Source organism: Hippocampus zosterae, chromosome 4, assembly GCF_025434085.1.
Source record: "Hippocampus zosterae strain Florida chromosome 4, ASM2543408v3, whole genome shotgun sequence".
NCBI lineage: Eukaryota > Metazoa > Chordata > Actinopteri > Syngnathiformes > Syngnathidae > Hippocampus > Hippocampus zosterae.
Window position 1 is genome coordinate 12,060,113 of NC_067454.1, and position 17,241 is coordinate 12,077,353.

Genomic DNA, 17,241 nt, shown 5'->3' on the forward strand with positions numbered 1-17,241 from the left:
CTATGAGTTTTGAACTCAAAAGGTTAAAGCAAGAGATTTCTAACAATATTACAAACAGCAGTACCACAACTACCGGTAACCATATAAGAGCCAAAGTGGTCAATAACACAATCTCAGATGGGGATTTTTTAGGGGGATAAAGCTCTTGTCTCGGATTGAGTTCAATTTTGCAGGGTTTCTACTGAAATGGCCAGTCAACGTGTGCACTGTAGAAGAAGAAAAAAACCTTGATTTGTCTCACAATGGAGAAACTCACAATACAGATTGTGTCAGCTCATATTAAGGGGCAAATTATGTCACAGATTTTTGCAAATGAACATGTATTATTTCCTTTTTTGTCAGTTAAATTTGTATTTGGTTATAAGAACATTTATGTAACAATGTTTTTTTAAGTATTAATTGAAATGTATATGAAACAGAGCCACTTTTATGAATAGATTTAAAGGGGAGTTGGAAAGATGTTCAAGAAACCACTAAGCCTGAGAGAAAGAAAAAATACAACCAATTGGCAACATGTCAATCATTGGCCGGAGATAACTGACAGCCTTTCTGCTCAACCTGTACTTTTAAATACCTCTTTTTGATTTTCAATTAATTCTACATTGCATAAACCATGCTACCAATGTAGCAGCGCGAGCTAACATCGGCTTGTTTACAGTGCTTATGCTAGCTTCGTATTGCTAGTGTTGCTATTTTGTTGAAGCCGGATATACATTTTCTGTGACTATTTATCACCGCGATGCACGTCATCACATGTTTTGTGGTGTTATTCAAACCTATGGTTTTGGCCTTTCTGTTTGGAGTGTACATGTACTCCCGGTGATTGCATGAACTTTTTTTTAATGTTCTTCAGCTTACTGGTGCGGTTCAAAAACACAAATTTCTTGTAGCTGTCATGTGATTGTGGGTGGGAATTTTCTGTCTTTATTCCCCCAAAATACCAAGGCTTGGAATGTGTTAAATGAAGTCAAACAACAAAACTAAACCATCATTTGGGTCGTGATTGACTGATGTGGTCTTGTATTCAGCCTCGACTGTAATGTAATGTGCTAAATTCACCAACATGTTCAACAGGCGAGGAGCAGATGTAGCCATCTAATGAGGGCTAATTACATACTCTTAACTCCACTCTAACTGGATAGAGGGGAGAATTTTCTCAAATGGTCCGTAGGTCCCCTGAAACTAAATCGTTCTCTCCGCGGGGGGAGCATTCCCCTTTTTTTGCATTATGACTTCCATTCACTCATGGACATGAATGTCACCGTAAGACTGGTTTTTCCATGATGTCTTTTGAAGTGTTTTTGGTCCAATGAGTCACACGAGCCCTTTTTTATTCTGGCAAGTGGAATATACCAGCTGTGGTCAATTTGTAAACAACAAGTAACGGGAAGCAAAGACTGTTCAGCATGACTCAAAAGATCTCAGATGATTTGGGTAAATTTTCCAGTTATATAAATTTAGAAACAATGCGGACGTAAGAGAAATATATTACACACCGTTTCTGACTTCAAAGGTTCCATGTCTTACTGTAATTGAAAGCCCAATTGTATATACAGTATGTTTGCATGCCACACATTACAAGGTTGTGGAACATCATCCTGAACTATTATTCAATCATGAGTCCTGATCCTTATCATACCAGCGGCCTGCAAGCAATACTGTACTGGTTTAACACTTCCCTATGACAGTGCCATCATGAACTCGGCAGATGAACTAGATTTGAGATTACACTCAAATCTTGTTCATCACACATGCAATCTCATCAAGTCATTCAGTTAAAGATGGTTTCAAAACAGTCCCCTGTATTGCCAGCCATTTTAGAGCATTTTGACTGATCTTGCAAGATTACCAAAATTTTGCGTTGTGACTGTGTAAGCACCGAACCTACCAAAAGAAATCTCCTTTCACCTGAAAAATATCTTTCCATTCTTTAGCAATCAGCACTAAAAGATGGGTTGGTCTCACCAAAAACACATGCTTCTGACAAAAGAGGTGCAGTAAATATCTAAAATGTCTAAAATGCTAGTGTCGCTGTCTCAAGGATTTTTGATAAGGGGTGAGTGAAGTTCAGGCTTTACTTCTCCTAAACTTGTGAGAGACAGCTATTCATGTCCCATTCGAGCTGTATTTTGACAACCCCAAAAAAACATAACAGTATGGATGAGTGGAAAGAATCCCTCCATGTTCTGTGCTGTCACAATGTAGAATACTTTGGTTTGTAAAGTCCAACGTCAGATTGATGAATAAATGGGACATGTCACAAGAATCTCAGTTCCATCCATCAAGTCGCATTGCACACAAATATTCCAAACATTTGCAGGATGCAGTGGGCTGATTAATCAGTGTGTTTAGTTTCCAATGACATTTAACATCAATTCATCAAATGACCCAGTCCATCAAACATCAACCAACCTGCCAAAGTTTCACTATAATTCTTCCCTTTTTTAAAGACCGCGAGCTGAGTCAGCGGGTCCGCTTCCTGAAACCCTTTCCACATGCTGTAAAGGAGACGCATCACAAGTTTCTCCTAGCTGGCACTATAACTTGAGTGTAGATTTTCAACTTTGTTAAAAGATTGTGTGAGTGGGTGAGTGAGTACACATTTTGTCATAGTGAAGTTTACGGTTTACCAGAGGGAAGTTATGGAAGAAAGTTTTTCTTTATTGATGCACTGATATCGTAAATCTGGACTTGTACTCTGTCTCGTAAAAACGCTACGATGCCGATTTCACTTCACCACCCTGACAAATACGGGCAAATGGAGTAAACCGGCTTTTGCCCGAAAGCAATTTTGAGTGCGCTGAAGGTGGAATAGAGCTGTACAAATTTTATCCCATTTACCATTTACTCAGCCTGAAAAGTGGTATGGCTGCAGGACTAGCTCAACATGACGCAATTGCAATTCATTCAACGTGTAATCAGGACAGCAGAACCTCAATGCTTCAACACAAGCTGCTCTTGGATGCTTGCGGACCTCTGAATGACTTGCAAAACAAATTCCATACGAAACCATGGATATATATATATATAAACAAAATTGGATCCAGGTATAAACTCTTCATTAACTCCACAGTCAATTTTGGTAATAAAAATGGCATTTTTCTTGATGGTCACACGTAAAAAATGAATAAATAAATAAAAGAGGGGGGCAGTAACCCTTTCAGGGACATCAGTCACTACGGTGGACAGTTTATAATCTTATAGGTTATCATTATTGGTGTATGAAAAGGTTAATAACTGTTACCGGTAATTAGGGATGGGTGAGTAACAATGCCAATAACAATTTCTGTTAAGTATTTAAGTTTACAGGGCCCATGTGAAAGCTTTGAGTGCATTAGTGTGTTGGAACTAAATTGTGTATGTAATGTATGCATTAGTTTGGTAAGTCCATTTCTGCATGACTGTCAAAGTGGTTTTCTCAGAACTGCATCCTTGTCCATCCTCTAAAATGCACGTTAAGAGGTATGTTTAGAAGGTTTATACGGTGGTGGGCGGTCCATCAGCACCGACGGAAGGTCCGCCACCGAATGACTCCGGTTTTTCATGAAAATAGTGGTGCCAAATTGTATTTTTAGCGAAGAAGGAAGTGCGGTTTCCATAACGATAGCAGAGTGACTGACTGGGCCGTCATGAAATAATGATGGCCCGACGATGACAGACAGGCAGGGAGGCCGCTGGCCAATGACGAAATATGGATGGGCAATTTTGTTTTTACACATGAGCAACTGGGTTAATATTACGCCTTAGTGTTTATTATTAGTGTGTTGCCACCAAGATTATATGTTATTTGCAAAGCTATTTAGTTGATGTGATGTCTGTCTCCATTAAGGTATCATGCATTACTTACACATTTTTCCGCCTTTCATTGACTGAGGAAAAAGTGAACATTGTAAAAAAAAATTCTGCTGAATGAAGTAAAGGCAACATAGCGCCTTTACTAACTTGTGTGTATGAAACAGCCTGTTTCTTTTTTTTATACTGATGTGATGCAATTTGAATGGTGGTTTAAAGTCTAAGCTTTGATGAAGGATGATGAAGTTATCATGTGCGTCATGTCTCACACGCCTCAATTCATCTAAAAAATAAAGTGTGAATGGGCCTTAACCATTGTACATTAGAACTTATCGCTCTTCCTTAACTTTGATAATACGTTTGGGGACACTGAAGTTTCGCTGCTTCGAATGCAAACGTGTAAATTATGCTTGATGGATGTTACCACAAGACAATTCCATTTGGGGCTCATATTTTTCAAAATCTTTTAGAAATTTGTAACTGTAATACAGAACCTCAGGGTCAACTTCAGCTGTTCCACTGGCTGATAGCGCATGTTATTTTCAGTGCATAGGGGCACACCATTCAATAAACACTTAAATCAAGGTAAAAGGTGAGAACACCAGTAAGTTCAATACAAAAAAGCTAGACTACCAAGTATGTTTTGATTTTGGCTTTGAAGAGAGAAATGGAGTCTGTGCTGCACAGCAACTGAATGCTCTGCTCCCCGCAGTGATGAGGCAGGCAGGAGGTACAGAGAAGATGAGGATCGAAGGATGCCACCGCATCTTGCAATCTGTACAATGTCGGACAGGTGTGGGATGGTGAGGTTATGGATGTCCTCAAAAGGAAGCAGGATTTTCAAACGCATTCTAAATTTATCCAGCAGCCGTGGGATCTGCTGCAAGACTGGTGTAACGTGTTGGACGGATCCTGAAAATGGCAAGAGATGACGTGCGCTCCAGTCATCTACACTGGAGCCTATGGCAGGTGTATAAAGTCAGCAATATGATGGCCAACCGGGACCTGGATGCAACACATATACGCAGACGTCACCAGGTGAGATTCGGAAAAAGACATGTCTGGATGGATGTCTGCTCATATAATGCTCAAACAGCATGTGGCAGGGCAGACAGATTTGAGCTAAGAGATACAATGTGTGCGTGATACATACCGTATGCTGACCCAGCCTGCTTTTTAATCACATTAGTGCAACAGCGGATCAATGTGTGTTGTAATGTTTGTCACACGCCAAGCTCGTCTTGGTCATCTGGTAGAATGCTAAATGCCGTTTGACCTCGGGCAGATTATTGCATTAAAAAAGGTGACCTGCATGTTTTCAACTGTCAACAATTTAAATAAACCCTGCAGTAAGAGTTCACGAGAAACTCAATTAAAACTTTATCACACTCTGCCAGCTGTGAGCGGAGGTCAGCGACACGCAGGATGTTGAAATGAGATGAGTAACACTTGTCATTTATTCGTCATTTCAGTGCTCTCGCCACAACGGACGACATGACAAGTGTGTGCTCTCCCTCAGAGGAATTCAACATTCAGTAACAAGACGGTTGGTCTTCTTGGAAAAAGTAGAAGGATAAAATCTGACTTCATGAAGGCAGATGTAACACACAGGCTCTACCTCAACTGACCAACAAAGAAGGACAGAAGAGGCAATACTGTTTGCCTGTGTAGGTTGTCACGACACGGCGAGACGCAAGGTGCATTCAAACACAGTCAGACGTTTCAATACCAAACAGAAAAAGTCCCTCGATGTATGAGTGAACATAAAGAGCTTTAACTGTAAATAATTTGGGCTTTCTCTCATTCAATACAAGATGACCTATACCAAGAACAACAATGGGGGGTGAGATGACTTTTTTTTACTGAATTATAATCAATATTCCATTTTTTCATATTGTCAGATTTTTTTCTCTTTTTTTTTTGTGGGAACTCTTATAATATTTGATTGGTCGCTACATGTGCGACATTGCAATGGCGTTCACTTGTGATGCAAATCGCAGCAAAACCAATTGCTGACGAACCCCGCACAATGTGGAGTAGTTCCGTCTGTCGCTCGGCGTGCCTCACTTTACTTGTTTGCTTTTGTGGTACCACACCCAGTGATGCCATAGAGGAATCTATGATTCAACACCAGTCTCGTACTGACGCATTCTTTATTCCAACAATGTCAGAATTGCAGTCATCTGCCCCCGTCATCATCAAGACCTTCATCACTGTAGTTCAGTGATTGAGTGATGGCTCCATTCAGCAAACTGCCAATACCGGTTGTACTCACAGGCTAAAATTGCACGCTATTTTCTCATTAGTGTAATACTGAACTGCTAAAGTAGTGTACGTGTGCGTGTGTGTGTGCGCGCGTGCCGTGACTAACTCCAGCAAGCCATAAGGGACAACATCTGAAATCATACTTCACTGTGGAGGAGGGTGATGATGCTGTGGGGGCATATATGCCACTTTTCTACTCATGTTTGCTTTAAATAAGCAAGAAAGGTCACACCGCCTACAAAAAATAGCAGATCTTATGATAAAGCTCGAGTTTGAGACATGTACAGGTAGGAAGAAGAACCAAGATACCGGTCCAGACAGAAAAGATGAAACTTTTTGCACTAAAGTTTTGGACTGGCCAACGTTCTGCACCACCTCACGTGCGTTGAGTTCTGAAGCCTCAGCCACCACAAGCAAGTGCATCCAAGCCACCGGCTCGGCACAGCACGCTTGTAAAATTCACTTCTCGGTGACCCATTTTTAGTTTGGAAGGCTACCATATCAGCACTTGGGGATGTGCGTGTGATTCACCAATGCTAACGTTTACATCATGTTCCCAACAGCATAGCATCACTGTTCCAGGTTACCATAGACAAAACAGGATGGTCATTAAAATATAAACGGAGACGGGAGGAGCAAATGTGCCAAACAGTGAATGCCATGGATGCCCAGCAAGATTTGTTTTGTTCTGTTGCCCCCCCTCCCCCCACCGTCCCCCCGCCCCATCCATCAACATGCTGCGGATGTGAAAAGAAAAGAAAACACACATTAACTTTGATCACAAGTAACGCTGGACTTATGCTGCTTTAGATGTGAGTCTGGTTACTTGATGTAACTTTTGGGACATATTTTTTCAGCTCTTGCCATGTACGTTTATTGACAATTATTTTGTAATAAAATAACACTCAGAATCAATGCTCTGATGAATTTAGTGGCTGTGAGGGGTGTAAAGGTCTCGCTTGGCATCACCCACAACGAAAATAAAACCCACTAAAAGTCAAAGACGAAACAAAACACACACACAAAATCTAATTCTAAATCTGCACAACTTCAGAAGCATTGAACTTGAAAGTTTCCACTGTATTTGCAAAAAGATGTCGGTGACATGTTCACGATGCTTTGTCTCAGGATGGAAAAAGCAGTTTTCTTTGGTTTGCCAAACATCTGCGGCTTTGCTCGAACAGCTGACAATGTTAATGAAGTCTGTTGGCTTTTCCCGCGGCTCGCTACAATTCTGGCGCTGAGCTTCCCCCCTCACAGCCCTGATTAGCATGAAAGTAGACGCTATGCTCACAAGGGTTGGCAGAAAGCAAAACATGCTTGTTGGCGGAATTCAGAAAGGGTATCCTGGAAAAGGTTTTGCAACACCCATCTCCTGTGTACCACGATATTAGCAAAGAGGGCTTTGTAAGATGTCCAGGTTGAGGTGCTGCAACTCGTAACAAAACATCACCTAATTATGGATACTTTTACAGTTTTAATTATGGACAGCCAACCTCAAAAGGTTTACTTGGACCACTGCATTTACTTTATTTCGTACAAGATAGCGATGTCACCATCCGAAGCATTTTTTGTTTGGGTCCTGAAGTTTACAAAAGAATCCAATTATGGCTGTTTTCACAGTAGATGACCAAGACAAATACTGACATACGCCAAGTTTTCATCAAGTGGTACAATATAATCAAGCTCATCATGGCATGGTTTTGGAATGGTAAACACCAATGTTGCTTGCGTTTCCCCACAGGCTGTGTAGGCATGATGGAGATAAGTGTGTCAGCTACACAAATGTCGTGACAATATAGCAGCGTGACACAGTGAAAACCTGGCGATAAATTCAACAGAGACGACCAACACAGCAGAAAAAACAAAGGACAACATTGGAATGCATCCAACAATGGCTATTTTATCAGAAGCTGGCTATCTATTACAGGAAGACAAGCAATGTTTCAGAAACAGCACATTTCTAATTACACTTCTGCATAAATGTGGGTTCCAAAGCCCAAATCCTAACAGAAAAGCTACTGTCGTCAAATGCTAGTGGTTCCAATTGAGCCCATTGTTTGCTTTTTGTTTTTCAATTTTCTACTATACCACAGTTGCTGTATTTTCGGGAAAAACAAAAAGACAGATACTGTAAATGCTGAGAACTGCTATATTTGAAAATCCACAATCTGGACTCGCTAGGTATGGTTCGTCACTTTAGATAAATCCCGGATATGTAAGCAGCTAAGAGATTGAGTGTCTGAAATAATTGAATTTACTTTTTTGTCAAATGGTTGATCTCTTATGTTTTCCATGATTAATCCGGTGATTAATCCCATGAATTTAATGCAATTAAATAGAAGAGTTGCCCAGTCGGGATCAAATCAGGACGCGCCATAGACGCAATGCCACAGAGTCTGTTCAATGACAGCATTTGCATTTGTCAATTTAGAATTACGGCTGGGCAGAATACTCTAATTATCTTTTCATTAAAAAACCTGTGATAAGGTGCAACTCACGTATTACATTTGGATATCAACAAGAATGGCACTATTGATTCAAATGTCCACACCCTTTTAAAATATTCTGTTTGCTTTCCATTAAGACAGGTACAGCCCATCATCCAAATTCCAAATCAACTTGATGAAGGCATTGCTGCCACTCTGAACCCCTTAACAAGTATGAAACATGCATGCACACACGCTTATCAACTAATGGGAAAATAAAGGGGCTAATGTGGTTGACTGGAGCGATGCAAACACACAGAGGCTGATATGACCAGACAAGAAGCAGGTGGAATACACACGGGATGTTCTCACACACACACAAATGCACTTGCTGTGCCTACTACTACCCTTGCAGAGTGCCCCCCACACACACACAGACACACACATGCATGTTTACTATCCATTTACAACATGTGCTAGTCTAAGCACATGAGGAGGTGTGTGTGGGGGGGGGGGATATAAAAAGGACCACACCCCTGTTCAAAGTCCAGTTATTTGTGTGTGTGCGTGCGTGAGAGGGGGCAGTATTCAAACTGCCACATGACAGATCAAATAGGAAGGTGTTATCAGGTGGGACGGCATACAAGTAACACATTCTGAGACACATTACAGCATAGGTTTGTATCATATTCCGGATTAAGGTGACCATCCAAGTCACCCAGTAATAGTCAGCAGGTTACTGGTTCAAGTACAAAACCTCTAATTGCCACTGATGAGGAGATTAGCACAATGCATGACAACCTCCATCTGTTCACGTGCGTGAGGATGGATGAAAAAGAGTGAAGGTGTAGCTGGCATGATTACGGTCACAATCTTTCGTCTTCGTTGGGAGTTTTTTTTTGTTTGACTCGTCTGATGGGGCCTATCCCATCTGATTTTAAGCAAAAGGTGGACGGACTCCAGCCAGGACTGGTCACCAGTCAATAACAGATCCTATATCAGTTCCGACATTAAGAATGGCCCTGGGCCACAATGTAACTAGGTTTAGGCCACCCAAATTGCACTGATGCTGGCTCAACCGGGCCAGAAGTACAAATTTCATAATTAAATGTGACAAAACACGTTCTTAATTTTTTTATGCCATTTATTCAATATCTCGAGTTGTATCCGTTTTAATTGATCATCTCTCTTCACCCACACTGTGCACACTTAGTGATCCTCATTCACTGCTGAAGTGCGCACAACCTACTCAAGCTTATTTTGGCCACTGAGTCTCCACGCTTACTATTTTATCCCCAAGTAGGTCTATATATATAATTTTATATTTCTTAAAATGCTGTTTCAAATTACTATATATGCAGTACACAGGGGAGCAGATAGTTTCCATTATTATCATTATTGTTTTATCTTTTTAATACCACCTGCCTTGACATCCCACTGGCGCTCGTACTTACATCTATTTTGGCCACTGAGACGACACGCAGACTTCATCCACTGTTCGACCGACATACAGTATCAGTCACAAGTTTGGAAAGACACATTAAGAGATCAACAAAATCAAGCTATTAGCTCTTGATAATGCACAGCAGTGAACGAAAAGTCATTCCAGCTACGGATCAACCACATCATGAAGCTGACTGAGAAAATACCAAGATGCGCAGAGCGCTCATCTACTTTTAAAAATTCAAATCATAAAACATTCTGATTAACATTTTTTGTTTACCAAATAATTCCATCAACATTTCTTCATATTCATAATGACGATGACTAAAGTATTAATAAAATGTGGGAAATTGCCGACTCAGAGAGTGTTTCCAAACTTTTGACTGGGACTGTATGTTAATTGTATTCATAATAACGTTCATCTTTCAGACACGTTCGCTCCCACTTGAATGCTATGGATCACTTCCTGTTCTCCGTTTAGGTGCTGACGTTTTTCATTCCACATGCGAAGCCCCCCGCCGGCCTGCCCTGTGAACCAGGCCGGCAGCCTCCCACCAAGACACCCCGCCCGGCAAGACACGCCAACCAGTACCGACCGTGATTCTCTCCCGCTGCCACTGGACAACAGCCGGCGGGAGGTTGGTGCAAGTTCACTGGCTAGTCCCGCAACACTGACAATGTTTTCAATTATAACTTCAAAGCCAATCTATCGATACGAACGGGGCCTTCGATTCGTTTTACACATCACCGGCGCGGCCATAACCGAGAGCATCAAGCGGGCAGGGGAGTCCCTGGAACGGCGCTCTATCGCCGCTTTGTCCCACCGAAGAGACTGGGTTGGTCAATATGAAAAGGAGACAGTTTTACCTTTCGCCCCAACGCCGTCCCCGAGTAGAAGTAGTAGGCGATCCCCAGCACCCAAAGCACCGCAAAACATAACAATATCCTCGATTTCCTTCGCATGGCGGTCTTCTCGTCCCGTTTTGTCCGCCTGCCGAGTGTTCGGTGGGTCGCTGGTTTTGGTAGTGGTAATGGTAGTAGTGGCGGCGACACGTCCCGGTCTGTCGTATTCGCGCAGGGCGCTTCACCGCTGGGTTCACGGTCCTCCTGGGGGAGCAGGAAGCAGCTAGCCAAAATTCAACAACGGAGGTGAGAGGGCAAAGGCTAACCCGCTGTAATCCAATCAGATGTCGGATAACCCCGTTGTGGAGGAGGTGTTCGATGCTGCAAACTCGTCGAGGGGCGGATCTTGATAAAGTCGAATGGGAAAGACACGGGTAAATGTTGGAGGAAATTATTGTAGTGAGCGTTTTTAGTTGCAGCTCAGCCCTTGCAGCAGTGAGCGAGGATCTGTGTGCGTGTGCGACAGGCTGTCTGCTGCTGTACTCTGTACATACGCCAGGGGCGCTAGAGACGTGTTGGGCAAGAATCAAGTCAAGTCAAATATTTTCTCAATAAGAATATGTTCTATGTGCCCCCTGCAGTCGCTAAACGCTATCCGGATTAATATTGCGCTTGTGGAATCTGAATTAAGCAGAAAAGTCCACCTGATTTTATCCATCTCAGAAGGCGGCCATTTAAACTTGTTCTGCAACTTCCATCCATCCCTCCATTTCTCAAAGTTGACAAAATTCAGGGAAATGTGCAAACTACAATCTACTTAAAATTCACACCATCTTTTTTAACATTGTTTGAGGCTAAAAGTTAAGAACCATTTTAAATACTGACACAAGGGAGCACAGGAATGTGCAGTGCTCTGTTCTTCCACTAAAGGTGAATGCAATGTCTGAGGCATGCATATATTAACCGACACATGCTCAGAAGATACATCAAAATATCCATTTCCTTTAACAAAACAAATCAATCCCTCATTTCGTTTCGTAAACAAGTGGCAAGAACTCAGTTTTTAAGGTGCAAAAAAAAAGTATACATTATGTGCATTTGTGCTGAACAATGCTGCTTAATGAGAGAAATTACATTTTGTGCTCGTTGCCAAGACTTTGAACTTTGGCACAAAAGGTGTGATGGCCAGGCGGAGACACTGATGCAAGTGTTCATTGGTGAGTCTAGTGCGGTACTTGTTCTTCACAATATTCATTGTGAAGAATGCAGACTCACATGGGGTGCTTGTGCTTTTTGCGCCTGCAATGGGCAGCATTTTTCACAACCCCGTTTTGTTCAGTGGATATGTCGGCGCTGTTGGACAGTCGACGTTGGTGCGGCGGGATGGATGGCTGCTGAAGTTGAGGATGAGGAGAGAGGAACGTTGGCGCAGAGTGTCGATACGTATTTGGAACAGAGAATCGCCGCTTGGAATTGAAATGGATTTTCATGCGACAGGAGAAGTGAACCAATCTCTTTTTTCGTCAATGGATGCTACAGCTTCATGTTGACTTTGAAAATTAGCTTGTAGCCGACGTGTGCGCATTTTGAGCATGACGTCTCTGATCCACTGGTTAAAGGACACTTTGATTCTCTCCTCTTTCATCTCAAACTGCTTCAAACAACAAAGCGTGTGATGGAAAAGTGGTTGCACGACTGCACGACTGTCCGTGTTTTATGTGATGTGTTGTGTTTATTTATTTTACTTTATGTGAACTGTTTTGTTAAGCGCTTTGTTACAGCTGCCGCTGTTGTGAAAGCGCTATATAAATCAGCATGTATTGTATTGTATTGTATTGTATCTGTAAGTTGACCCAAACATTGTGAGAATGTTAATTGCCAGCTTGTGCAGCAGAGGATAATTAGCTGCAGTTACCATCCTTGTCCAGAAAGTGACATCGTCACACTGAGCCTCTTTCAGTGCAATATTTTCCTGGAGGTCAATCAACTCATTTTGCAGAGTAGCAGGTGATGCCCATGGGAAGACTTGGTGTGCTTCTGCAGAGAACTCTCTTACATTTCTGACCAGGAACGGGTTGTCAATGAACAGTAGGACGTGTTTTCCTAATAGAAAGTCATCAAAACGAGTCTTGAAATTTGCAATCAGCTTCTCCAGGAATTCCACATGACACTGAATGTGATCTCCTTTCCCTTTGGGCTGTTCCAGAAGTTTGGGGAAGTGTTCCATTCTCTCCTGTGGGTAAAAGACAAAAAATAAATAAGGAGAAATGCTTTAAAGGGGGTATGAAGTATTAAAAACATGTTAAGCAGAAACCATAAAATGTGTGTGGTATGAAATGGAAAATATACGGTAATTACCTGAGGGTCAACTTTGAAATTCTCCAGCTTCCTTTGGAAGGCTGTTTTGAAACACTTCTGATACTCAATTTGAATGAATATCAAGTTTTATAAAGGATCGTCGGAGATAGGCACTCAGAAATAACGACAAGACACTTCTGGCTACCAACAATAGGCACTTTATTGGTCCCACACAGAAATGATAACACAGTTCAAACAAGTTGTATGAAGCTAAAGAACTCTTACCGTGTGCCAGTAGGGTGGAGAGCCAACACCCTCAGCAGAGTGACCTTCAATACGAGCTAGGCGTTCGTACGGTAACCCATAGCGGACTCTGCTGAAGTAGCATCGCTCCCCTCCTTTTATCCTCTAAAGTGTGTGCATCGGGAGGGGTGAGTGGCCATTCTCATCCCTTCCTACGCCACACTGTTTGTTGTGTAACCAAGTGGCACGGACTTGTAATCATTTACTTGCAATTATTCCAAAGCAGGTTCAAGAGTTTATCTCACTTGTAATCATTTAAAAGCATTCCAAAGGGTTTATCTTACTTGCAATCATTCCAAAGCAGGTTCAAGAGTTTACCTCTGAGAAGATATACATTGGTTAAAGAAAATATCACAAAATATCTTAATATACCAAAGGCCCGCACTGCTGACATCAGCTCCCACACTGTGCTGTCCTTCCCCTGTAGCTTGAGATTTAGCTCATTGAGATGAGATGTTATATCTGCCAAAAATGCCACAACTTCCATTTTCTCGTCATTTCTCAGAAGTTCCAGGAATTGTGTTGCTTTTGTGCTCTTGCGCTGTGACAGAAACATTTCCAGCTCTTTTCTTAAGGCCCAAAAAAGCTCCAGGACCTTGCCTTTGCTCAGCCATCTGACGTTGTTGTGAAGGAGCAAATCATCATAAGCTGCATCTACCTCTGTCCGGAATGTGCGAAGCAAGCGGTGCTGTAGTGCAGATGTTGCTCTCAAGAAGTTCATGAGTTTCATCATTGTTGACATAGTTTCAGAGACATAGTTTCATAGACATAGTTACACTTCTCCCAGACGTGCACAAAGGACAGACTGGTGGATTATGCAGTGGTAGCCTATCAAGCCAGGGTGATGCTCTCTCAGAACCACTCCTTTCTCTCCCCCCCAACATGGCTGGAGCTCCATCAGTAGAAAATTGACACAACTTTCTTCACATCTATCTGTTTTTCATTCATCATTTCTGACATTGCTGCATCGATGTCTTCCCCCCTTGTTTGTCCACTGAGGTTTAAAAATTCCAAAACATCTTCAATGAACTCCCCCTTTGCCTCATCATAATACCTCACAAACACCACCAACTGCGCATTATCAGTAGTGTCAGTGGACTCATCTACCGCTAAGGAAATACAATTTGCATTTTGTATTGCATCACAAAGCTGGCCAGACAAATCAGCAGCAAGGACTTCAGTTCGTCTGGTCGTTGTGGAATCTGACAGTGGAATTTGCTTTATTTTGGCTGTCATTTGCTCCTTTTCTTTGCCTTCAAACATTGTGTCCATAACTTCAGTCATGCATTCTTTTATCATTTCTGCATCAGAAAATGGTTTCTTGTGCTTACCCAAAACCCAGGCCACTTTCAGTGAGCACTCTGTTGCTTTTTGTTGCTCTGTCATACATGTCACAATCTTCCTGCTTGAGTCTTGATATGACCTTTTCAGTTTCTTTATTTCGTTTGTTCTTAGCTCTGAATTAGGAGGGAAAACCCGTTCAAAAGAGCTGTACTCTGTCACATAGTGGCTTTTAATATTTTGACTCTTCACCAGATGATTCTGATTCTGAGCTACCGTCTGTAGGCATATTAGACCATTGGCTTGGTGCTCGACACAGGTAGAATGAAAGCATATTTGTCAGTTCATTCTTCATTGAAACGCCGATTGTCACTGTCCACCTTTCTCTTTGTAGCAAATTTCGAGGACGCCATTGTGACGTTCATTTACCTGTTCTGCTGTTAAACAGCTGCAAAGATCCCCGGGTAGACGGGAGCAAAACTGCACACAATCGAAACCTCCCGTGACTCGTCTTGTCTAATTGTCTGTGTGCGGCTCTCCTGGACTGAAGCTGTGAGCACACTGGCGTTGCGCCTGCGTCTGTTTCCTGACACAATCAGTGTTGTTGCTTTTTTTCAGGAAAAAAAAGTGGACCTACAGGACCACTGGTAGAGAGGAAAGTGTGGGGAAAAAACATGCCTTGTCAGTCCACGCAATGTTTCCTTGTCAGGGTCAGACACCTAACTTGAAAGATAACGATAGCAACCTTGTAAACGTCTATTCACTTAAGTCATATCAACTTCGGAGAAAAAAAATAAAATAGCTTCAACTGTGGTGGGAAAATTATTACAAAAATTGCGAATGTTTTTATCAGTTCAGGCTTTCCCTCATGGTTGGATGAAATGTCTATTTACACTTCCCCCCAAAATTAAATGAAATAAATAAAACTCATGCCATGAATCCCAATATTATCATTAATGAGGGATACTGAGCGTATAGTGTTGTTGCAGTGTCAACAGCAAGTTCCAACAGGGTTACAGCAAGACTGGAAGAGTCTCAGAAAGGCACAGAAGCGGGCTTCTCGAAAATGTTAACGCAGCAAACAGTTGAGAATTTTGCCATTACAAAATACACAAAAGGTAGTGAAACACTGAACAATTCGACAATGTCAACTGAAGTTCAGCTGTTAAACGGTTTTGTGAGCCTGAAATTTCGCCCAAAATCAAGTCAATCTCTCCCAGGAAGCTCACCAAATGGTGGCATGCTTTTTTTTTGTGCAAATTTCCCCATTGTGAGACTAATAAAGGCTATCGTATCTTATGCCCCGTGCGCTTCCGTTGTTCCCTGGCTTGACAAGTTATTACACTGTATCCAGCTAATGCCATATCTCAAGGTGCAAGGTCAGTGTTTCATTTATTTTCTACATTACATTCAGTAGACTGGAGATAATTGGTATAATAATGTAACTTGGAAAATGTGTGTAACTTTTTCAGAAGCAACTAAAGAATACATACCAAGGAGGAGGACCGAGATTATGTGCTCCTTTTTACCGTTTACATTAAAAATGTTCCAAAATCATACTTGTGGTGTCATAAACAAAAAATAAACAGGAGCTGTTGCCCAAGCAAAGCGTTTCATGTCAATAATCACTGGCAGTCATATTTTTAATTGCAATGGCCCAATTTCCAGTGTGGGAGTCTAACCATTGACTTAATACAGTGTATTTGAAGTTCAATTCTGTTGTTGTTTTTGTTGTTGATGAAATGGGTCATTTTTGGTGAGAGTTTATCAGCACAGCACATCTTGACATTTACCCACTCTCACCCCCCAATTTTCAGTTGGATTTAGGTCTGGGCTCTGGCTGGGCCATTCCAACATTTTCAACTTTTTCTGATCAAACCATTCTTTTGATGAAATGTGAACTTTCTCCTCAGCTTCAGCTTTCAAACGGGAACGGGAATGTTTTTGGACCAAAATTGATTATTTGCAAGTGCTCATATGTCTCGCCACCTTGACTAAAGTCCCAGTTCAAGCTGAAGAAAAATAAGCTCAAAGTTGCCACAATGCTTCTTGTCATAGCTCGGTGATGTCGCAGTCTTGTTTTTAGGCGAGCTCACAGATAAGCAGCTCTGCAGGTTTATCACTACTGTTGTTTACATTTCCAAAATACCAACTGCAGTCAGAGCCAAATCACTTTATAGCGGGGGGTCACCAACTGCTGTCCTCGAAGGCCCCTATCCTGCACGCTTCAGATGTTTCCCTCCCCCAACACATCAGATTCAAATGATCAGGATCGATATCAGGCTTCAGCCAAGTTTGCCATCATTTGACTCATGTGTGTTAGAGGAGGGAGACATGTAAAAGATCCATGAAAGGGACCCCTGAGGACCGGCATTCGTGACGCCCAGTTTCTTCTCAGTACAAACGCACAAATTAATCTCATTTGCACAAATCAATGTTCAATTGTTCATTTTAGTCCTACAGATAATCTCTATGAAATCCTTTGGCAAATTAAGCATTCGTGTCAAATAAATATGAGCTATTCACAGAAATGCTGCATCTGCAATAGTTTTATTTTCACAGCGGTGCAGGCAATCCCCAAAATTGA

General features: G+C 41.8%; 1 protein-coding gene and 2 long non-coding RNA genes across 5 annotated transcripts in view; 2 read left to right on the plus strand and 1 right to left on the minus strand.

The window, feature by feature from the left end:
• Positions 1-10,802, plus strand: part of LOC127599982 (uncharacterized) — a 37,799-nt gene extending 26,997 nt beyond the window's left edge. Inside the window, exons 2-3 of the long non-coding RNA XR_007962226.1 lie at positions 9,700-9,785; positions 10,411-10,802. This is a non-coding gene — a long non-coding RNA (uncharacterized LOC127599982). The remainder of the gene's footprint in view (positions 1-9,699; positions 9,786-10,410) is intronic.
• galnt2 (UDP-N-acetyl-alpha-D-galactosamine:polypeptide N-acetylgalactosaminyltransferase 2) overlaps positions 1-11,303 on the minus strand; it is a 44,316-nt gene extending 33,013 nt beyond the window's left edge. For 2 of the 3 annotated variants that reach the window (XM_052064257.1, XM_052064256.1), the window contains exon 1: positions 10,797-11,303. In XM_052064257.1, the coding sequence (XP_051920217.1) occupies positions 10,797-10,892 (96 nt within the window). In that variant the 5' untranslated portion in view covers positions 10,893-11,303. The remainder of the gene's footprint in view (positions 1-10,796) is intronic. The other variant, XM_052064258.1, reaches the window with a different exon arrangement.
• Positions 4,433-6,902, plus strand: LOC127599981 (uncharacterized). Its single transcript, XR_007962225.1, has 3 exons — positions 4,433-4,585; positions 4,658-4,830; positions 5,265-6,902. It is a non-coding gene; the product is annotated as an uncharacterized LOC127599981 (long non-coding RNA).
• Positions 11,304-17,241: the final 5,938 nt, after the last annotated feature.